General features: G+C 43.2%; 1 protein-coding gene across 1 annotated transcript in view; it reads right to left on the bottom strand.

Annotated features, from left to right (window-relative positions):
- VWDE (von Willebrand factor D and EGF domains) overlaps window positions 1–23,080 on the bottom strand; it is a 47,287-nt gene that overhangs the window by 7,982 nt on the left and 16,225 nt on the right. The window contains exons 9-24 of the mRNA XM_088653996.1: window positions 22,521–22,594; window positions 21,276–21,549; window positions 19,370–19,578; window positions 17,507–18,501; window positions 15,565–15,701; window positions 13,015–13,170; window positions 12,556–12,660; window positions 10,130–10,244; window positions 7,979–8,229; window positions 7,629–7,848; window positions 6,641–6,778; window positions 5,795–5,941; window positions 4,395–5,075; window positions 3,462–3,557; window positions 3,283–3,378; window positions 627–722 (exon numbers count right to left, since the gene is read on the bottom strand). Of these exons, the coding sequence (XP_088510122.1) occupies window positions 627–722; window positions 3,283–3,378; window positions 3,462–3,557; window positions 4,395–5,075; window positions 5,795–5,941; window positions 6,641–6,778; window positions 7,629–7,848; window positions 7,979–8,229; window positions 10,130–10,244; window positions 12,556–12,660; window positions 13,015–13,170; window positions 15,565–15,701; window positions 17,507–18,501; window positions 19,370–19,578; window positions 21,276–21,549; window positions 22,521–22,594 (3,790 nt within the window). The remainder of the gene's footprint in view (window positions 1–626; window positions 723–3,282; window positions 3,379–3,461; window positions 3,558–4,394; window positions 5,076–5,794; window positions 5,942–6,640; window positions 6,779–7,628; window positions 7,849–7,978; window positions 8,230–10,129; window positions 10,245–12,555; window positions 12,661–13,014; window positions 13,171–15,564; window positions 15,702–17,506; window positions 18,502–19,369; window positions 19,579–21,275; window positions 21,550–22,520; window positions 22,595–23,080) is intronic.

Raw genomic sequence — 23,080 nt, 5'->3', positions numbered from 1 at the left:
AAATTTTACACACCAATTGATTGTAAAGACAAACCAACCTCAAAGTGGTTTACAAAGAGAAAATAACGAGAACTGCACCTCAAGATATTTAGCTGAATCAGGGCTTAACCATGCTTAGAATAGGCCGGTTGACATCAAAGAGGTTGCTGCTAGTATGTATTATTCCATCCAAACAGCTAAATGGGAGTCTTAGGTGCATTTTCCTGGTTTTTTTTATCATTGCAAAGTATATTGTTGTAACATACTCTGGGACTAAATAGTGAAGAGTGGTTATGGAATCAAATAAACAAATGACCTCCAATTAATTTATTCACTGGATTAGTTTTGAGGGTTTTGGGTGGTGATTTTGGCATTGTTTTCATTTTTTTCTATGCTGTATTTTGTGTGATTTGGTTTAATTTGGGGGGTTGTTTGTATTATATTATTGATTAGTTGCCTTGAGTTTCTTTGGAAAAAATCAGGAGGGTCGATTTTAAAAAAGCAAACTAATTATTTACTTCTGACAAATTCACCAAGAGGTTCTTTTGGGGCACAGAACATCAGAAAGGTATAGCACTCTTATCTATGTGCATCTTGCTACACCAGGATGCTTTGTTTATATGTTTGTCACATTTTGCATTACTTACTTGTTTCACAATGTGGGCCCACAAACCCATATGGGCAAGTGCAAAGGTTTCTGGTCAGGCAAGTCCCTCCATGTTGGCAAGGTGGCTCACAATGTGCTGGAGGTGGAAAGGGAGGCTGGTCAAGATATCAGTTCCAGAAATCAACTAACATTTGAAACTTTTAAACAAAAGGTGTAAAAATAGAAAGAAAAGATTTCTACAATGCTATTTTTGCATTGGTTACTGGCAAAACTATCAGGTTGGGTCTATGTCCCCACCTAGTGGTCAAAAGGCAGGACAACAACTTGTGAAGTAGGAGACTCCCAGAATGCACCTCAGTTCATCCTGCCTTTGAACAAAACCAGTTCAGTTTCGCTTGCGAACAATTTGAAATTGCCATCATCTTGTTAAAGAAACAACTGAAGCTGCTTCTTGGAATATCGAGAATCTCCTGGTTTTAGCAGGGATCGATCGTAAGTATGCGTATAAATAGGCATCACTCTGATGATATCAACAGAGGCAACACTGGTAAATGTCAGTGCTGAACTCAATCTATGTTTGTTTTTGACAGTGGTCTAAGTAGCTTAATGACAGGAAATGTGTTCCATGGCAGATTTAAGACCCCAAGGGCTATTTCATTTATTTCATTATCATCCTGCGCTTCACAGGCAAGCAATCCCAGGGTGAGTTATATAATCCAAGCAGACTTTATACAGTAAAGCAACACAATATTTAAATGTGTTTTTACAATCTTCTATAACTTACTCCATCTCCTCCTTCTCACCATTAAAACAACTGGCTTGCTATATTAATCCTCCCCCTCACCAAGAACCTGGAGGTAGAGCTGGGCCTTTAGCAGGGCTTTTTTCAGCCGGAACACACCTGAACTCGGTTCCGGCCCCTCTCAGGTGGGCGCCATTGCCATTGTAAGAGAACAAGAGAAGCGTTCATGGTGAGTTCCGACACCTCTTTTTCTAGTAAAACAGCACTGGCTTTTAGATTATCTATTCTAAAGGAAACATTAATTTGGCCGTAAGGGATATGCTTCACTGAATACTGTGCATTTAGACAATATGTCGAAATGTCGGCCATCAATAAAATGACCACCACTGACATCCATCTTTATACATATGAACAGGCATGGAAACTATGATTCTAAAACTGAGAAAAATATAGGGTCTCTAAGGACAGGGATGCAGGTGGTGCTGTAGGTTAAACCACAGAGCCTAGGGCTTGCCGATCAGAAGGTTGGCGGTTCGAATCCCTGCGACAGGGTGAGCTTCCGTTGCTCGGTCCCAGCTCCTGCCAACCTAGCAGTTCGGAAGCACGTCAAAGTGCAAGTAGATAAATAGATACCGCTACAGCGGGAAGGTAAACACAGTTTCCTTATGCTGCTCTGGTTTGCCAGAAGCGGCTTTGTCATGACCTGGAAGCTGTATGCCGGCTCCCTCAGCCAATAACGCGAGATGAGCACCGCAACCCCAGAGTCGGTCACGACTGGACTTAATGGTCAGAGGTCCCTTTACCTTTAAGGACAGGTATATGTACAAAACTGTGTGTATGGATATTGTTAAGGTGGAGAGTTGGGAGGTATATTTTGAGTAGCGTGGGGAGAAATTTGATTTTGTTTGCTTTTTAATGAGAAACTTCCTAATTTGCATTTTTCAATTCAATGCGTGAACCACAATTTGCATGTCTCCAAATTTTGTGATGCAGCTCGCCAGTCAAACAATGTGTAGAAACAAGTGTATTAGGGTGCAGAAACAAGGAACTAAGGCGATCAGTGGCTTGCAAACACAGGGGGCGGAGATTTGGGGTCCCCAAACTACTCTGCTGGGGGAGGAGCTGAAAAGCGCCATTGGGAGAATCTGATAGTACTGAGTAGACATGTTTCCATGAAGCTCTTGCACTGTAAATAACTTTCAAAATAAAAGTATTAAAGACAAGATTGCTTGGAGTGTGGTTGCTCGAGGGTAGCCAGCAACCACCCTGACAATTATGTTTAGGAAATTTTCTTCCGAAATGCATACATTAAAAACTGCATAAGGGGGGAAATTATGTATTAGGTGAAATTTCCCCTAAAATGCTGATGAACTTTCATGAGGATTCTTTTTAAAATGCAGATTGCTGCAGAAAAGTGAATTGCATTTAAAATTGGAAAAAATGAGAAACTGAGAGAAACAAAAATTGAGAGATTCATCGATATCCCTACTATACCTTCCCTAGACATTTATCAAAAATATAACACAAAGCTGTGATGCAGGGTGGAACTAAGGAAGATGGAATAGGATGCAAACAGACCTGAGGGGGAGACTCATGCATGCATTTCACCCACTCTGAGGCCAGTTACATTGGAGCAAATCTTTGCACCAGATACATGGTGGCCAACTGTTAGAACAGAACAAGAGTTTCCTGCCTCATGCAGGGTGCCATTATTGCTATTCTCAGTACAGTTGCAGTTCTTTGGAATACCTTTAGGACCAAGAGTGGCGCACTAGAGCTTCTGCTGTTGTGGGAATGTGATAAACACGAAATGCAACTTTTTCGTTTGTTTCAGGTGTTTTCTGGAAGGTGTGAAATAGCTGACACTGCAACTTCTGAGAATCAATTTTGACACCGACATTCAGCATGCATTTTGGGTCATCCTTTAATATTAAAAAGGACAGCCCAGTGTTACCTTCATCACAGATGGGGCCACTGAATCCTGGGGGGCATTCACATACATTAGGCTTGGTGCATTTCCCATTGTTTTTGCACTCTGGTCGACACAGAGCTGTATAAAACCAACATTAAATTTTTAGATGTACCATTTAATATTATTAAATGCAGAGGGTGCATAAAACAGGCATCACTCACCAGCCTGACAGCTGCGGCCGGAATAACCAGGCTTACACCTGCAAGTATTGGGTGCCACACATTCCATGTTTTCACCACAGTTATGCCTGCATATTGCTATGAGAGAGAAAAAACAGGGAAAATAAGATCAGTAACTCATCTGGTTTGTGGTATTCACTTTCAATATCTAGCATGCAAAATTAGCTAACAGCATTGACCTTGAGAACTCTATACTTTCCATCAGTTTGTGCAATTATGAAGTTCAAGTTCTGCAACCCCATCACATGTGGGCACCACCAGATATGGCGAAATGCAATGATCAGTGAACAGAATGCACATTTGGGGAGCCATTTGTACAATTTCTGTGACCTTGTTGATAGTGTTCCTGCTCCCCTCTCCTTCCCCACCATGACACAACTTAGCATGCAACATTTCACATAGAACAGCAACTACCCAAAATTTTTGTATACCCCATGCGGCTTGGAAATGGCAAGCTGTTCAGCTCTATGGCCTGGTTCACAAATAACACTGAGCCATAGCTTGTTTAAGCAAAATCATGAGGTAACCATACTTTGTTCCACAGATGATCAAACAAAACACGGTTTGTTCCTCCAAAGTTTGTTTCCAGCTGCTCATGCCTCATGTGTTTGTAGTTTGGTGAATCTCTGGAGTGGAGTGCTCAAGCCATGGTAAAGGGTGCTGAGTTCACATATAATCAAAGGTTCCTAAGCCAACAACATAAACATGGCTTTACAGTAAACCAATGCTGGGCTGGGTTTACACACAAACCTAAGCAATGGTTAATAAACCATACTAAACCATACTTTAATAAACCACAGTTTAGTGTTTTGTGCAAATCAGGCCTATACTGCCATTGTAAAAGTTCGGCATGAACGTCTGCTGGAAACAGGATTATGTTCCAACAAAATAGCAAAACATATGTTGCCGCAGTACCTCTACAAATGACACCATCTCCGTAATAACCAAAAGGACAACGACCGCATCTGAAGCTTCCATTTTCACTTGGCTCACAAGGAACCCCGGGGAAACAGGGTGACTCTGCACAAGTGAGGAACAGGGAAACAGTTGACGCAGAGCCTGATTTTCGATCCGTGCCAGGCCTTTGGAGTGGCACAGCAAACCTTTCAAAGGTGGGTTGCAAAGTGCTGTCTTTAGGTTTGCCGAATGGCCTTTGGGATTTGTGGCCACTTCCTCCTCCCGATTCTTTGCTGGTTATTCGTGTCACGTTAGCTTTGCTGCTCAATGTTATGCTGGCTTCTAGGGGGGAATAGATCTGCTCTCGTACCACCGTTGTCTTCTCAGGAAATACTCTCTTATTCCTAAGTGGCGTGTCGGATGCAGAGTCTACTGCTGCCGACTCTTCCTTTGCGGTGCCAGAATGGATGTTTACAGTGCTGGCACCTAATGCATAATCAGGGGATGCGCTACTAACAGGCTTTCTCAAAGCTGGGCTCTGGGAAATGAATACATGTGAAGACACAGTTGTTTTGGCTGCAGAAACCCATGGACTGCTGTTGGCTACTTCTGTGGGAATGAAACTTCTGGGAACATCTGTGGGATTAAGAGGGAAGTCTGTGGTATTTGGAACCTCAGCAGTTGACAGTTGCAGGAAACCTGCCAAACGAACAGGAGACAGACACAAGAGCATTATTACAAGATTTACATTTCAAAGAGAATAGTTTTAAATCAGAAAAAAAAGAAAGTAGACTTCTACATTTATCTGGATTTTTCCAGTCGTACTTGCTGTGGTGTATTTAGCATTAGAAGTCTACTAGAAAAACACACAGACGGTTAAACCCAAACAAGAGCTCCCAGAGTTGTGGACGGGGAGCATAAGACATAATGGAGAGTTGGCTGGGAGTGTAAAACATAAACCTGAAATAAATACTCCTTAGCATCTACCTATCAGTAGCCTGTGCAAAAAGTGAGCCGCAGCACAAACCCTTTCCCTATCCTTTCCTGTTTGTCTGTCCATCTTTCTTTTGATAAGACATTCTCCAGAACCTACAGCCTAAGCAAGATAGATAGAAAAACAGAAAAGAGTGAGGCCAAGAGCTTATGCAAAGTAAGAGTAATGAGAATGAGGCATAAAGGAAGACCAGGGCCTGCAACGAAGTGTTTCAGCGAGGAATGCACCTGTTCAGGATTACAGCCAGCCATGCCTATTTAAAGCAAATGCCATTCTGTTTTCAGAAATGGTATATCCCCAGGAATACACTGCTGTTCATTCTGATGTTCAGAAATCAGAAAGAATTCTAATAATAAGGTTTGCCTCCCACCCCATTCTTTTATCTAAAAAAAAAGAATAACATAAACCTGAGCTCTTTACTTGCCAGAGACATTTTTATCAGTATGGGCACCAGCAATTCTGTATCCGTGATTTTTGCCCGCACCGATTCTTTCACTGGGGTCTATTTTGTTATATCCATCTTCTGGAGTCAAACGACCAGAGGGAGCCTTGTTTGTTGGTTTTATTCCAGCTGCGACATAAACAAAAGAATGTCCAAATCAAAGGGATAGCGAACCAAAGGTAGCTTATTTAAAGGACAGCCAAAGGGTTACATAAAAAGTTGTTAAGGCTTATTGGAAAATGTTCAGCGTTCCAGGTTACAGCCACTGCCAGCCTCACGATTCCAACTGCGGCCAGAAAGATTCTACGTACATCTTCTGCAAGCACACAGAGGAACAGACTGTACAAACAAACATTTAATTGGAAGTTGCTTATATGGGAAAACACATACAGACAATTATTTTACAGCGCTGTGCTGATCTCTCTTGGAAAGTCTTAGTTTCTTACCCAGTAAAACACTGCTATTGTTTTCGTTGTTTGATTCCAACTCCCATCAGCCCCAGTTAGCTCAGACAATTGTCTGGGATGATGGAAGTTATTGCCCAAAAAATCTGGAAGGAAACTGGTTTGGGAAGGCTGACTTAAATCAATCTGTTCAACCTGTCTACCAAAACTTTTCTCATTCAAAACCATGTTTCCCATCCCGTATAGACAGAATCAGCTATCAAGCATGGAAGTCCTATGAATTTCTATTATATGGACAATATTATTAGGTTTCTGCCTTACGCACATCCGATGTTTTAAGCATTGTTTAGTGCAACAAACAAAACACTCATAAATAAAACGAAATATGATTTTTTTTGGTGACCAAAAAAGGATAGCTTTTTACCATAACATCTTTTCCCATCTCCGTACAGGCCACTGGGGCATGGACCACAATAATAGGAATCCATGGTATTGAAGCAAGCTACTCCAGGGAAGCATGGTCTGGATTTGCATTCGTCAGGGTCTTTTTGGCAATGTCTACCTAAACAGAAAGAAAGACATTCAGGCACACATCAAAGGGCCTTTTCAAGTGTCTGTTCCTTCTCAGGAACTAGGAGCTCACGAAAAGAAAATGCCACAAATATTTTCAACACAGAAAACAAATGTTGGTTCATTGCCTAACTCTTGGGAGATACCAAACCGTGATTTTCCAGAAACAAAAAAAAATCTGGGATTTTTATGATGTATTTGTTCTATATACCATACATTTAAGGGAACGTGGCCACTTTTGCAGCAAAAAACCCTCCAGCCTCAGGAAACGTTATTTGGGATTGATTTCAAACAGCTGTGATGGAGATTCTGAGTTTTGATCGTATAGATTCATCTGGACACATATCTCCCCTATTTATTCTTAATGTTTGGTTGTTTCAGATAAGATCTAAGACAAAATGATTTCATGTATATATTTATGCGGAATTTAAAAAATGAATTTTATGTAGTGTTTTTTTATTTTATTTTGTTCTCCTTCTATGCACTGTGCAGACTAATTCAATAATACCCTATCCTATTCCTATACAACCCTACATCCAAGCCTCATTAAACTCAATTGCACTGACTTCTAAGTAGGGATGTATAGGGTTGCACTGGGCTTTTTAACTTCTTATTCTGGCTTCCACTGTAATCCGCAAATCACACAAGCTTTTCAAAAGAAAAGGTTTGCCCCTCTTCCTCATTGGCTTTAACTGGCTTGAGGAGGCGTACGCAAAGATCTAACTCAGTGATGCTTGAACAATATTTGTTCTGCTTAAATAAACCTCACAGTAAACCGGAGCCTGAAATCATGCATGTAATTGAATTATTGTTATGCAAATGCAGAATAAGTGACAATTCACCCTGCAGACCAGGTGTACATTCACAGCGGAAGCTATTTATTCCATCAAAACATCTGCCAAGGCCACAGGGGTTGGATGCGCAGTCATTGGTATTCACTTGACAAAGGTCACCTTCAAATCCAGGCATGCAGACGCACAGATATTTCCCCATTCCAGGAGGGAAATTGGTATCGGTCACACAGGACCCTCCATTTAAGCAGTCACATGGTTTCACGCTGACCTACAAAACATGCCCAATAAACAGCAGGCTATAATTACTCTTGAATGGGATAAATCCATTTGCAATGGAGCTCTTGTCATGGCTACATGATAGCAATTAGCGTTGGCTGTTTGACCACAATAGTTATTACCTCTATTGCAACTTTGGTTTCCGCATTGCAGTCGTCCGTTACAAAAAAGGTAAACAGCTCAGGCTTCTTCGACAGCGCCTTCCAGATCAGGAGTCCAGCGGGAGAAAGACTGGCACCTGGCGGGCCGGAATTCAATAAGAAAGCGACGGCAGAGCCTTCTGCGTCCGTCGCTGAGAATTGATACACAAAATCCTCCCCATAAAAGGTCTGCAGGCTTTCTTGCAAATTTTGAAGTACAGGAGGCTGGTTGTCTGAAAGGAAATCAATGGAACAGCCACAAAGTGAGAAATATGAAAAACGGATGACATCAGGAATTTTTTTGATCTGTTCCCCACCTACTTATATAGCCACTATACCAAATGTGCACCTGACTGCAGTGCTTTACTTGATCCCCTATCATAGAGCTGTTGTTGGAAGAGAGCATGAGGATCATTTAGTGCAACCCTCTACAATGCAGGAATCTTTTACCCAATGTGGGGCTCAAACCCACAACCCTGAGATTAAGAGCCTCATTCTCTACCGACAGAGATATCCTCTTGTGCTTTTCCATTAAGCATTGCAGTAAGTCAGCGTTCCCCAACCTTGTGCCTTATAGATATTGTCAGATACCAACTCCCATCACCCCTGACCATTGGCCATGCTGACTGGGCCTGATGGGATTTGGGGGTCCAACTGCACCTGGGGGTTGCCAGGTTGAGGAAAGTTGTGCAACCAGTCCGTGACACCGGCTCTAAGCATCTGCTGAAAGGGATTTTCACTGGGGTGTGTGAGTTCCTGCACAAAGTGGTTTCCTGCTTCGCACTTGCCTGTGCCCATCATGATGGCAGGGACTGCTCTATACAAGGAATCAGATGCAACTACAATTCCATTTCCTGGATTTTCAATGGGAGGGAGTTAATCACAGGTCGCACTGAAACCAATGGGACTTCAGTTAAATTAGTCTGGATCAGGCTTCCTCAACCTCGGCCCTCCAGATGTTTTGAGACTACAATTCCCATCACCCCTGACCACTGGTCCTGCTAGCTAGGGATCATGGGAATTGTAGGCCAAAAACATCTGGAGGGCTGAGGTTGAGGAAGCCTGATCAGGATACAACTCAAGGCTCTTTAACATTCAGTGGGTCATGAAATGTGGTTCTTCAAGACCTGTTTGAGGTGCCAATGGATACAAACAGGTCTTGAAGAAACACATTTCATGATTCACTGACATGCAATAAACATCACCCTCTCCCCACAAGAGCATTACACCACAGAACAAAATGGCACAAATTCATCAGGGAAATGAAGCCATGATGAACTTTAGCCATAATAATAATAATAATAATAATAATAATAATAATAATAATAATAATAATAATAATAATTTATTATTTATACCCCGCCCATCTGGCTGGGTTTCCCCAGCCACTCTGGGCGGCTTACAACAGAAAAATGAAATAAAATAATATTAAACATTAAAAGCCTCCCTAAACAGGGCTGCCTTCAGATGTCTGCTAAAAATCTGGTAGCTGTTTTTTTCTTTGACATCTGATGGGAAGACGTTCCACAGGGCAGGCACCACCACCGAGAAGGCCCTCTGCCTGGTTCCCTGCAACTTGGCTTCTCGCAATGAGGGAACCGCCAGAAGTCCCTCGGTACTGGACCTCAGTGTCCGGGCAGAACGATGGGGTTGGAGACGCAGGCAGCTAGGAACAAAATGAGCTGGCTCAAAGCAAGCAATTGCTAGATAGCAAATTTCGTCTGAAGTTTCTGTTTCTCATGAGAAGGTTCACAAGTCATAAAGTCTAGAGAGGTGATGTGCTGCTCCAAACTTTCAGGCAAGAATAGACAGCCTGTGACCCTCCAAGATGGTGGACTCTCAACTTCAATCAGCTCTACCCAGCATGGCCAAGGGTAAAGAATGACGCAGGTTGTAGTCCAAGAACATCTGGAGGGCCAAAGCTTTCCCATTCTTGTAGGAGTAACACTTGACTCACTGCCAGCTCCATGTCATATGTATCTCCTCCTCAACTTTCTGGAGATGTGTCTCCCCTTCACAGTTTACTGTAAACATTGGTATGCACATGGAAAATGTGCATGAATCTGAGAATACAAACCATTTGTTAGGTTTAGGCATCTGAACCAGTGAGCTTCATAACCAATTAGAACTTACTTTCAGCAACTGACCAAGTTAACTTTGATATTTCCGGTCTGCAGAGTAAGCAAGGGCTTGTAGGATTTGTGTCACCTTCGCTATAACAAAGTCCATCTATGTTGCATGTTTTCTCCTTTGCAGAAATAAAACATCATTCATTAAGAATTTGGAATATTTTTCCTGCATATTTATTCATGTGCCACAAACTGCCAAAGCAGTGGCCGGCTAGTTACTCTCATGTGCCCCCAGCCTCAATCTAATTTTTGCATGCTGGTGCTTCAGAGAGTTCGCAACTTGTAACAAGCCAGGTGTTCAGAAATGTATTCTATACCACTGTCACTAAAATGAGCAGAACTTGGGCTGGACCAATTATGGCCAAGCTCTTCCACAAACGACATGCCTTCCAGTGGGGCATTCAGGAAATCCTTTGTGGTCCACACCTGATAGGATTTCAAGGTGCCTTGTTGAAACTACTGAGTTTGGTGTTTCAATTCTTGATCACGCAAAAGGTCCACTATGGGAATCTGAATTATTAGGAGGGATCACTAAATTCAATGCTGTATTGTTTTGTTCTATAGCAGATTGTGAATTTGGGTTGCAAATACCGTAGAGCAGGCATCCCCAAACTGCTGCCCCCAGATGTTTTGGCCCAGAACTCCCATGATCCCTAGCTAACAGGACCAGTGGTTGGGGAAGATGGGAACTGTAGTCCAAAACATCTGGAGGGGCAAAGTTTGGGGATGCCTGCCTGCCGTAGAGATTTGCCTAGGAAGAATTCTTGCTGAACATAGTGCGACTTACTTCTGAGTAAACTTGCACAGAATGACCACATCCTTCCCTGAACTGGTGCCATCCATATGTTGTTGGACTCCAACTCCCATCAAACCCAGTCAGCATGGCCAATGGTCAAGGATGGTGAGACTTGTAGTCTAGCAATGTCTGGGGGAACCAGGGCAGGCATGATTACATTTATTCATATCTCTTTTTTTTGTAGTGGATACCTGGTAATACAATACCATTTTGCATCCATGTACAGTAGAAGCTGCTTATTTTTACTTAGAAAGTATCTTTTAAACAAACCATTCTGTGCCTGAGACAATCCATCAATGCTGTGCAGTGTGAAGCTTCCACAAAATCTGTGTTATGCTGATTCAAGTGCTGCTCTGAAGCAGCTCTGCTATTGGTCTAGGCCAGAGTTGGAGCAACAGCAGTCCTCCAGATGTTGCTGGACTACAACTCCCATAAGTTGGAGTTCAAGAACATCTGTAGGGCCATAGTTTCCCCATCCCTAATTTAGGAGATGTGAGACTCAGTAGTACACACAAGGAAGTGATATTGTCACGGCTGTGATAACCTCGTAGACTGAGAGATGTATGAGACACCTGGAGGACAGGAGGAGGAGGACGGGCTGAAAGAGAGCACTTTCCCTTCTGGAAACAACCAACAAACACATCAGAAGTTATTTCTGGAATGAATCCAGTCAACCCAGTTGGAAGTTGGGAAGCAGCAAAAATAGAGATAAGGCATTAAGAGTAACAGACTGCCTACTTCCGACCTGTGAGCCTTAAAAGTTTCATGTTCCCATCATCACGGACTATTGGCCATCCTGGTTGGAGCTGTTAGCCAATGGGAACCCCCCTAGATGCTCCTATCCCTACACATTTAGCTAGGAGTCTCACTTAACTCAATCAGGCTTGCTTCTGAGTAGACATGTCTAGGACAGTATTGTTGATCCTGTGCATCTGATGGTGTGGACTCTAATCATGAATACATGTGCCATAAATAAACCTGTTGCTCTTTAAGGGAGTAAACCCCAAGGAAAAATCTGTACTCGCTCTCTTGCTAAGGAGCAAACCCTACACAAATCTGGAGTCCCCAAGATGGTTGGATTGCATCTTGTACGCCTCCTTCCAGCAACTCTTGCAGCCAAGCTCCTGCCAAACATATTGCTCTGCTTTCCTTTGCATCGCATCAGCAAGGCTAAGAGTAGGGGGCTTGTCATCTAGGCAGCTCAGAACCTCCATGCACACTGCCAGGGCTTACACTCCAGAGAGGTCACTTTGGCACTGCTAAAGCAGCAAAAACAACGCAGGAGGCAGCACTGATGAGTTACCGATCTCTGCAGCCACTATGATTCTCCAGCGGTTTGGCTTCACCCCCGGAGGAGGACCCTATCGCCTCTCAAGACAGACAGATGCCAACAACAACTCATTAAGGTGCCACAAGACTCACAGCTGTAACGGATTAACACTGTTGCCCCTCCAGAAATTGTGTATTGCATATTTAACTGACTAATTAATTGATCACTCCACTAAAATTGTACATGATTAATCTATTCCGTTTCATTTAATGAGATGACATCTCTGCTAGATTTATCTCCTAGCACTAATGAGGTTGTAAATATTCAAAACAAAACAAAACAAAAAGAAGAAGAAGACACTTGCCTTTAACGTGCAAAATCCATTTGATTGTGGGTCGCATATCTGACAAGCTCCATCAAATAATGTCACTGTTTTAGGGTTGCTATAAGTGAACCCGTCATTAGAAATCTGTTTAGACATAGAGCAACAGTTCTATGAGTTATATAAGCATCCGAAAGGGGATTATGGCGCATTTCACAATTGACAACATGCACATCCTACCTAGACCCCTACATATTTTAAGCTTGATTCCTACATACTGCAGGGGTAAGCAGAAGATAGAACGGGAAGTAATGGTATTTCTCTGGGTGACCTATTATAAACAGAGAGCAAAACTTGTGTGCCTTTTGATGATTTTTTAAAAATGGTTTTACAAGCTATGCTCGTGCACCTCCTCGGCTTACTTCTGCATAGGGCAAATCGGGATTTGTTTTTTTAAAAAATTATCTCAGTCGCTATATGAAGTAAATCTCTAGAGATTACCTTAATTTGCCACCTTGCAACGGGTTGGCCATCCACAAGATCCAGACCTTCAGTCTGGTGTCCTTCAGAGGGAAGTTGGCAATCCACGGTCCTGGTGTTGTGGAAAGTGGCGTGGATGAATAAAGATTCCCCAAGCACCCACTTGTTATCACTGTACTGAATTAAAGGACCAAAAATTCCTGATTTAGTGACCCTATAAACAAGACAGTGATATACAAATAGATATACAAGTAATCTCAACTGCTATATGAAGCAAAGCTCTACAGAGTACCTCAATTTGCCACCTCTTTTGACCCGATTTGGCAGTTCTGGGGGTACAAAATGGGCAAGTATTCTGCAGCACTAATGCATCATCAAATTAGAGCCATATAGCGAAATGGCAAAATATCCGTTATTGGATCTCCTCAGAGCTTTTCTATTTTATTTTAAGCAATGGAGGCCCTAATTTAGATCTAGGCTATGAGACTTGGCAAGAACCAATCCCCCCCCCCCAACTGAAGAATACAAGTAGGTCCCAGCTTTTGTGTGTATGTGTGTATCATTTGCAAAAACCAGTGCAAGGAAGAAAATAGCTTAAACCATTGAACTACGCCATCTCACATCTACTTCTAGAGGAGGGACTTTTTTGTGGCATACCCTGAAATGATTCTCATTCACCCTGTGCAAGCACCTAGATTCATCCACTGACAATGGGTCACTTTTATATTCTGTCAGTGAACTTTTAATTACAACATTGTGGGTGGAATGTCTATGGGCCACTTAAAGAGTAGAAACCCTTCTGCTTGCTTCTTCAGGACGGTTTCAACTGATCCCACATATAAGGTAAAAAAAAAAAAAAGGTAAAGGACCACCGGACACTTAAAGTCCAGTCAAAGGCAACTATGGGGTGCTGCACTCATCTCGCTTTCAGGCCAAGGGAGCCGGTGTTTGTCCACAGACAGCTTTCTGGGTCATGTGGCCAGCATGACTAAACCGCTTCTGGCGCACCGGGGCACTGTGACGGAAACCAGAGTGCACGGAAATGCCGTTTACCTTCCCACCACAGCAGTACCTATTTATCTACTTGCACTGGCGTGCTTTTGAACTGCTAGCTTGGCAGAAGCTGAGACAGAGCAACGAGAGCTCACTCTGTTGCGGGGATTCGAACCGCCGACCTTCCGATCGACAAGCCCAAGAGGCTCAGGGGTTTTAGACCACAGCGCCACCAGTGTCCCTCATATGGAGCAACTCAAACATAATACCTTTCTGAGAAACAACAGAAATGCAAAGTACTGCACAAGCTTTCACGTTCCCTCAGAATATTCAAGTTGAATGTTAAGCAAAAACACAAAAACAAAAAGGGGAGTCAGGGGGAGAGAGAAATAAAGATGACAGTGGGTAGGCATAGTGAAAGAAGTATGCCGTCTATAAGGTGGATTGCAGGAGCTGTGCAACACAATTCCATGCATACATGTGCTGAAACACGCCCCACTGTGTCCAACGGAGCTTACTCCCAGAAAAATGAGCATAGGACTGCGGGCCTAATTCAGTCAGGCTGTGTTGTAAGTGAGCAAAAAGATCTCAGGTTGTGCCAGAAGTTATAGCAATGGCTGTTCTTCTCCCTTTGCAAAACATAAAAATCAGACATTATTCAGATCTAATGGACTCGCATAACAACCCAAAACTTTATCTGCTTGATAAAAGGATAGGCCGGGGAGGGGGGGGGGCCATAAGACCAAGAGTGTCGCTGCTGAAAGTGTTATTAAAACCCTCCAGCTTGCAATGAGTGAGGAGTGAGACAGTTCAAGCTGTGATAAGTGAACTCCCAATAATTGTCTCACTAGGAGTTAGGAGAGCAGCTCTTAACTTAATGGAATGTAAATGTGCTGTTGGCTTTCTCGTTTCAAACTGACTTGCTGATGATAGGATCCATGTCGTGTACAAAGGGAAATCCACAGCCTGCATTGTAATATAACCTGCCAAAATAACCTCAGCATCAGCTGGACGGAGCCAAGTATAAAGGTGCACTGGAAAAAGAAAATGTTTTCTACTGAGTTGATGTGAAAATGGAATTTCTTATACATAAGGGATTGTTATTTTTTTAAAAAAATTGTATTATATCTCAGAGGCCAGGCGCTAGTTTCAGCTCCTTTAGCTCAGGCTTCTGATACTGGCCAATTGATCAAGGGTCTTGGATAACTCCAGTTTGAGTAATTGCTTTCTCCCCTACAAAAATCGTCCTGTAAATTTTGCTTGCAGAATGCAGTCTTCATACCTAACCAGTAGTAATGCAGAACCAAGTAGCTGCACCCACAAGTCTGCATGGGATTTTCCAGTTTGTCACCTTTGCACAGGGTCAAAGTTGAGGAAAGAAAAGAAAAGAAAACCATGTTGAACTCGGTTTCTCATAGCCTTCCATTTGCAGGCTCTACCACTTGTATGATTTCTATGATTTCCTCAGTCAACAACTGCTTGAATATGGAGAATACGGATGCAGAATGGCTTACAGGATCTTCAGGTTCTAAAAACCTGAACGCTGAACTTTTATCAATACTGCATAAAACAATCCACCTGCAACTTATTAATTTCACATCTGGGGCCTGGTGACTCCATGAATCCACGGCCAAAAACTCTTACAGTTGTGCAGTCATACTGCCGGACATCACACAACCCTCCATTGTTCAGCTCTGTAATTTCCGGAACCTGATCTTGAAAACGAAAATCAGAAAGTGAAACACACCGAGTCAATCAACGGGCCCTTTGTGTAAACAGTATGACAAAGCTTTTGTGCCAACAAATACCTATGAAACAAATATGAAGGAAATAGGGCACTACAGACACAAAATCTGGGCAAAGAAACTAACTAATTTCAATGTATTTCACGTTGAATTTCTTCAAGAGAATTTGACATACCGAGTTCTGTTAAAGGAAGGCATAGGTTTCACAAACAGTGAGCATGGGGGCACACTTGTCTCTGAACCTCAAATTTTCATTCTGCAGCTAGGGCGGGGAGCGCTCATATGATTGAATATTGTTCCATCCAAAAATATCCCCTGCGCTCAGAAAACTGAATGTCAGAGAGAAGTGTTCTTACTTAGATATGCTAATTGTTTCATTTGTGCAAAGAATACAGGGATCATATTTAGATCCATTCCATACTGGGTTCAGACCTGGCCACAGAATGGAATCAGTCTGGGTTGCCCTGATGAATGACCTTTATAGAGAGCAGGACACAGCGAGTGTGACCTTGTGACCTTGTTCCTGCATCTTGATCTCTCATTGGCATTTGATACCACCAACCATGGCATCCTCCTGGACCAGCTCTGGGAAATGGGGATTGGGAGCTCACTTTATTACAGTGGTTTCAATCCTCACTTCAGTCCAGAGAATAGTATTCGGAGAATGTCTTTCGGCACCCTGACAGCTACGCTGTGGGGTGTCACAGGGGACTGTCTTATCTTCAGTGCTATTTCATATCTTCATGAAGCTGTTGGGAGCAGTCATTAGGAGTTTCAGGGTGAGTTGTCATCAGTATGCTGATGACACTCAGCTCTATTTCTCCATAACATCTGAATATACCTGAAGGAGCGTCTCCACCTCCATCGTTCTGCCCGGACACTGAGGTCCAGTGCCAAGGGCCTTCTGGCGGTTCCCTCGCTGCGAGAAGCCAAATTACAGGGAACCAGGCAGAGGGCCTTCTCGGTAGTGGCACCCGCCCTGTGGAACACCCTCCCACCAGATGTCAAAGAGAAAAACAACTACCAGACTTTTAGAGGACATCTGAAGGCAGCCCTGTTTAGGGAAGCTTTTAATGTTTAATAAATTATTGTATTTTAATATTTCTGTTGGAAGCTGCCCAGAGTGGCTGGGGAAACCTAGCCAGATGGGCGGGTTATAAATAATATTATATTATTATTCTTATTAGGAGGCCACACAGTCCCCTGGCAGAGGTATAGTGTGGGGGGTGGCCATGGCCCCGGGCACACAATTTATGAAGGGCTGTGAACCAGGCACTCCCATGTAGATGCCCCCCCCCCGCCTGGTGCTCCTCTCCACTCACCAAGGGCTGTGTCATATTATATAAAAGAGCCCAAATACCAGAAATATGAAATAGAGCAGGCATCTCCAAACTGCAGCCCTCCAGATGTTTTGGCCTACAACTCCCATTATCCCTAGCTAAGAGGATCAGTGGTCAGGGATGATGGGAATTGTAGTCCAAAACATCTGGAGGGCCGAAGTTTGGGGATGCCTGAAATAGAGGCATCCGGTTGCATTTCATAAGGAGGCTGGCATGTGAAATTGTATTATTTTCCTGAGCTAGTAACTGAGACTAGCGTTCCAGTGAGCAGTGGTTAAATCTGGCATGACAGGAGCCAAATATTATATGTCTTACCTCTAGGAAACAGGACAGATGCAGAACAGACTGCAAAGCCGACTGTTTTACAGATTAGAATATAGATGTTGGAAAAGGAAGGGGCAGAGAAAGAATGCTAGTAACTGTAGCTCGACTCACCGGATGAGGTGCTGCAGTCATATGAGCTGAAGCCTTGAAAACAAGCACAGCCCCATTCAACGCAGTGACCTCTCCCGCTGCAGAGGTTGGGGCACTTCAGCGCTAAGAGCAAGTCCTCAGCTAATCTATTGTCTTCTTCTCCAGTGCGGTAATTAACTTCTTCCAAAGCTCTCTTTTCACATTCGTTTTCTAGGAGGGCCAAGCCTGCCTTTGCCCAGCTGAGGTCGTCTTTCAGTTGCAGATCCTTGATGCACAAGTTTACCACATCATTGACCCGCTGGCCGAGGAGAGCCTTGCAAGCCCTCACTATGCTGGAATTGGCAACTGTCTCCTGGCAAAGGTCGGACGCATCCGACTCAGTAAGGCCGGAAGGCATAGGCCATGAAGACATGGGCTCTTGGTATGGGTCAGCCGTGTGATCTTCTGGGAAGAAATAGCTAAATCCATCCAGATCTGTTTGGCTTAGGCTCTGGGATGGAAACACAGAAAGGTACTCGTAGTCATGTTGGCGCTTTGGGCGTGAATGTCTTTTGAGATGCCGCTGGCTGCCAAACTTGTCTGTGTAGCTGTCAGCCCCCCGGCCCCAAACAGCCTGTTTGTGTGTTGTAAATCCTGTATTTGAGTTCAGAAAGAGAGCCGTGCGTTCTGGGGTTGCTGTCTGAAGAGCTCTTTGATTCAGAGAGCATCCCTCTCTGGAGGGAACAGCAGACGAAACCTCCTCCAGCACGGAAGCGCGTTTCCTCAAGCCCCTGATAGGATCAAGCGAGCTGATGTACTCAGCGGTTACATCCAGCCCCGGGATCAAGGAAGGGAGCCAAGCGTTTTGTTTGTTTCTTCTGCAGGGCAAAGACAATTCCGCCTCAAAAACAGAATTCAGTTTATTGGCTGGTTGGTCTTCTCCCACGTCACCAGCATTGCAATTACAGAAAACAATTTCCTCGGCTGGAGTTGAAAGATCCGGTATTTGGTCAAACAGACTTTCTCCTGGCGAAATCCTGTCAAAAACAACTGGAAAATCTCAACATGGCTGCTATCCAAACAAGCAACATGCATGGATGGATGGAGGGGGAGAAGGGGAGAACTCTTCATGCCACTGGAGCTTTGTGATACTTGTTACTATAGCAATTTTCCGTTTAGACATTTGGCTGTCCAGCCTCTGTTCCAGCAAAGGAAATCCTACTAGACAATTCATTTAAATGTTGAACCAGTTTAACCATCAATAAATTTCTCCTGCCACCCAGCCAAAAAGTATCCTCCAATAACTTAATGTCCATTAGATATAGTCGTGTCCTTTGGGGCAGCAGAGAATAAGAACTTGCTCTCTTCTATGTGACAGCCCTTCAGGTCATTGAAGAATGTTCCCCACTCAGGCTAAGCAGGCTAAGCAGTTCCTTCAAACCCCCTAGGTCTAGGACTTGTTTTCCATGCTGTTGAGCATCTCTGTTGCATAGACAAACTCGGCCCTCCAGATGTTTTGGGACTACAACTCCCACCATCCCTAGCTAACAGGACCAGTAGTCAGGGATGATGGGAGTTGTAGTCCCAAAACATCTGGAGAGCTGAGTTTGCCTATGCCTGGGTTAAAATGTTGGACTAGGACCTGGGAGACCAGGGTTCAAATCCCCACTCAGCCATGAAGTTCACTGGGTGACCCTGGCCCAGTCACTGTCTCTTAGCCTAACCTATCTCAGAGGGTTTGTTGTGAAGATAAAATGGGGAAAGCAAAAAACCCCACACAACCCCACACATGTATGGCACCTTGAGATCCTTGGAGGAGAGGTGGAATGTAAACAAATAATTGAACAAATAGATCTTCCCCTTTGCAATAATATAAAAGATACTGATAAGACTTTTCGTCATTACCTCCATTCATTAATAAAAGACATGTAAGTATCAGCTCCTCCAGTGATTTCAGTTCCGTCCACATCATGGTAATCGTTCTCCACAATGCCATCAAATGTTCCACAGAGGCCCAGCGTGTGTTTATAATCCAAACTGGGGGCCCTGAGAGTTAGACTCATTCCCCATTCACTCACGTCGGCTCGAATAAAAGCTCCGGAAGAAAACGAGATCTAAAAACAAATTCCATCACACCGAGAGAACAGGAAGATCTTTTCAGACTGTGGTTTCCATTTATTGACCATTTTGGAGATGAAACAAATTACTGCTTCGCCCTATCTCATCTGACTCCTTTTTTCTGTCTTTTGAGTACAGTAAGCCCACAACTTACACAAGGAATACATTCCAGGGATGACGCCTAAAGCCAAAATTGTGTATAGTCAAACACATTGGGCTCAACAGTGGGTGGAATTGCCAATGTCTTTTTTCATTGCCCCCGTTCTAAATTTTCTATTTTCCTATTTTGCCAAGTGTGTAAAGCTGATTGCACACAAGTTAAATGCCCGTAAGTTAGAGGCTTACTGCACAGCACTGCGTTTAAAAGATGCATTTTCAAAGGAAACGAACCCTCTGCAACAACTCCACTTGCAACTGACTGCTATATTCAAGGGACAGAGGCCCTCAGGACAACCAATCACAAATCTGTAAATGGTAGGGAGAATTGTCACTTTGACATGGATACGTAGAAAAGGTTGGCTTATCAACACAAAAGCCTCTGTGATGGTTCTCTTTCATCCCCAGACCACTCCCAAATCCATGTCAACCTCAGGTTACCAGATCATGTGAGAGAGGCAGAGGACTGTGACCCAGATTCTACAGATAATATGACCAACAGGACAATGGGGTCAGGAGCTTGTACCGCTCTCCTCCTCTGGCATGGTCACAAGGAGATAAGAATCTTTTGCTCCTGCTTTCAATTTACAATAGTTTAGGATGTGGACATATGATTAATCTTAACTATGGCTTATTGAAACAAACCTATTTTATCAATCACAGTTTGAAGTTGGCTTCTTTCAGTAATCATAAAAGGTAAAAGAAAAGGACCCCTGACAGTTAAGTCCAGTTGCAAACACCTCTGGGGTTGCGGCGCTCATCTCACTTTACTGGCCGAGGGAGCCAATGTTTGTCCACAGACAGTTTTTCCAGATCATGTGGCCAGCATGACTAAGCCGCTTCTGGCGAAATGAGAGCAGCACACGGAAACACCGTTTACCTTCCTGCCGAAGCGGTACCTATTTATCTACTTGCACTTTTTGGTGTGCTTTTGAACTGCTAGGTTGGCAGGAGCAGGGAACGAGCAACAGGAGCTCACCCCATCACAGGGATTCGAACTGCCAACCTTCCAATCAGCAAGCCCTGGGCTCAGTGGTTTACACCACAGCGCCACCTGCATCCCTTTCAGTAATCATAGTTAAGACTAATTGCAGTTCATCAAGGTTCAGACATAACAGTTGTAGCTAAGGCTTCTAATTTCCTTGTGGCCACACTGGAGTAGCAGAAAGAAGGAATGCACAAGTCCAAGACTAAGCCATGTTTGTTTAGATAATCATAAGTCATGGCTTATCATTAATGTCCGAAAACAGCCCATGTATGTTTATTGGATATTTAAATTTAAAAATCCCTAATGCTAAACTGTGGTTAGTTAAGAGTGGGTAACAAAAGCTCCTAATTTCCTCATGGCTAAGTTGGAGGAGAAGGGCTGGGCAATGCAGAAGCCCAAGGCTCAGCCAAGCTTCTTTATGCAATGATAAACCATGGTTTATCATTAATGTCTGAAAGTAGCTTATATATGTGCATTGATTAAAAAGGAAACAGGAAACTCCTCCTGAATCAAGTTGCTTTACAACAGATATAAAATGGATCAACACACCGTGACTTTTCTTCCTGAATATGATTCAGTGATCCTGACGCCGCTGTCTGCTGAAGCTCTGCTCTTCACAGATAAGTGCGGCTGAGAATCACGTAGCTGACCACTGCACATGTCAAATGCTATTATATCAGCCCCTTCTTGGGCAACAAAACCACAGTTACATGATGCTGGGTAATAGAGGCTTCCACAGTCCCACTGCCGCACGTGGACTTCAAAATCACGGGAAGTACTTCTGTATAGCACAAACGTTCCCGTTTTAAAGTTGTCGTACATCCTAGAAAAAAGAAGAGCACGCGAAATTATTTGTGTTTCAAAATTATCATCACTTTTATGAATTGCTATTTTAATGCAGTGCCAATTCATCCAGTGTTGTCATTTTTTTATTTAACGTCTTTTCTTTTTGCTTGGCTGTTCTAACAGTTTTTATCACTCAACCCTATGCATGTTTACTCACAGGTCTGTTCCGCCTAGTTTGAAAGGGCCTTGCTCCATGAACAGGATTGACAATTCCTCACTGAAATACTAAAGTCAAATTATACCTAGCATTCTGTTGCGTGTAGTTTATCCCAGATTTCTTTTTATTTACAAAATATAGCTGGAAGGAATTTTTTATTTTGTTTCGACTACGTCAGACCAACATGGCTACCTACCTGTAACATTCCTTGGTGTGTTGATGTTCCCCTGATTCCCTAAATAATACCTTTTTGTTTTTAAGGGGAAGGTTTTGTGATGACGTGAGAATGGCATGATGGACAGTTTTCTCCAATACCATTCAGGAAGGCCACACTTACCTGTGTGAATTTCAGGTAGTTGCTAGGAGACTGGGCTGAATAAAAAAAATCTCACTGCCTCTTTGCCTAGTCAACGCTCACATAATATGGGTTTTTATAAGCACATGCTCGTCCCTGGCTACGCATTGTCGGTGCAGAGCATTCGGTGTAACCACCATTACTCATCTCTAGGGACACATTTTGTAGAACTGCTCAGAAGATATGATCATCCCTGGCTGTGTTTCATTGTGACAGAACAGATTTCCTTCATGAATATAGCAACCGGCATCACTGAGTTGAAGCAAGTCACTAAAGCCATAGGTTCTTTCTCCCCCTGCTTTTTTGTGGAGTGGGGGAAGGTTTCGATTAACAAGCGACAGATAAAAAATATTAATGTAGTCATCATAGTGCCCATGGTTTTTAAAAAAACCCTCTATTGAAAAGAAAAAGGGGAAAGAGGAAGTCTGTAAATTACCTGCCGTCAAATGTAATGATATGTGGGTCAGTAAAAGAGTAGCAATAGGCAGAGGGCAGATCTTTCACAGTAACCTTTAAAAGAAGTGAAGACATTAAGGTAAATCAGCTGATCAGGAATCCTTCAGATATAGTGACATGCTGATTACGGAGCTTGACTTACTGTACAAGTAAATAACACAGCAATGCTACACATTCTAAGCCTCACTAACTTCAATGAGACTTACGGTAATTGTATCAGGTAAGTGTGCAGAGCAAGGGATGGGGAATCTGTGGCCGCCCCAGATGTTGTTGGACTACAACTTCAATCAGCCCCACCCTGACTGGCCAAAGGCCTGGGATGTTGAGAGTTGTAGGCCAGCAACATTTGGCCACTGGTTCCCATACATGATGTATAGAGCAGCCGCTTAAGGGGGTCTGCCTCACACATACAAAGGAATACACTAGTCATCATTTGCTTTTCAATACGTTTTAGCCATCAATACTGTTTTTGACTAAATTTATCCATCAGTTAGAGGCTTCTGATTAGGTGGCAAAATGGTTTTAAAATAGCTTTTTAAT

Source organism: Zootoca vivipara, chromosome 11 (assembly GCF_965207765.1).
Source record: "Zootoca vivipara chromosome 11, rZooViv2.hap1.1, whole genome shotgun sequence".
NCBI lineage: Eukaryota > Metazoa > Chordata > Lepidosauria > Squamata > Lacertidae > Zootoca > Zootoca vivipara.
This window is presented reverse-complemented; position numbering and strand designations above follow the sequence as displayed.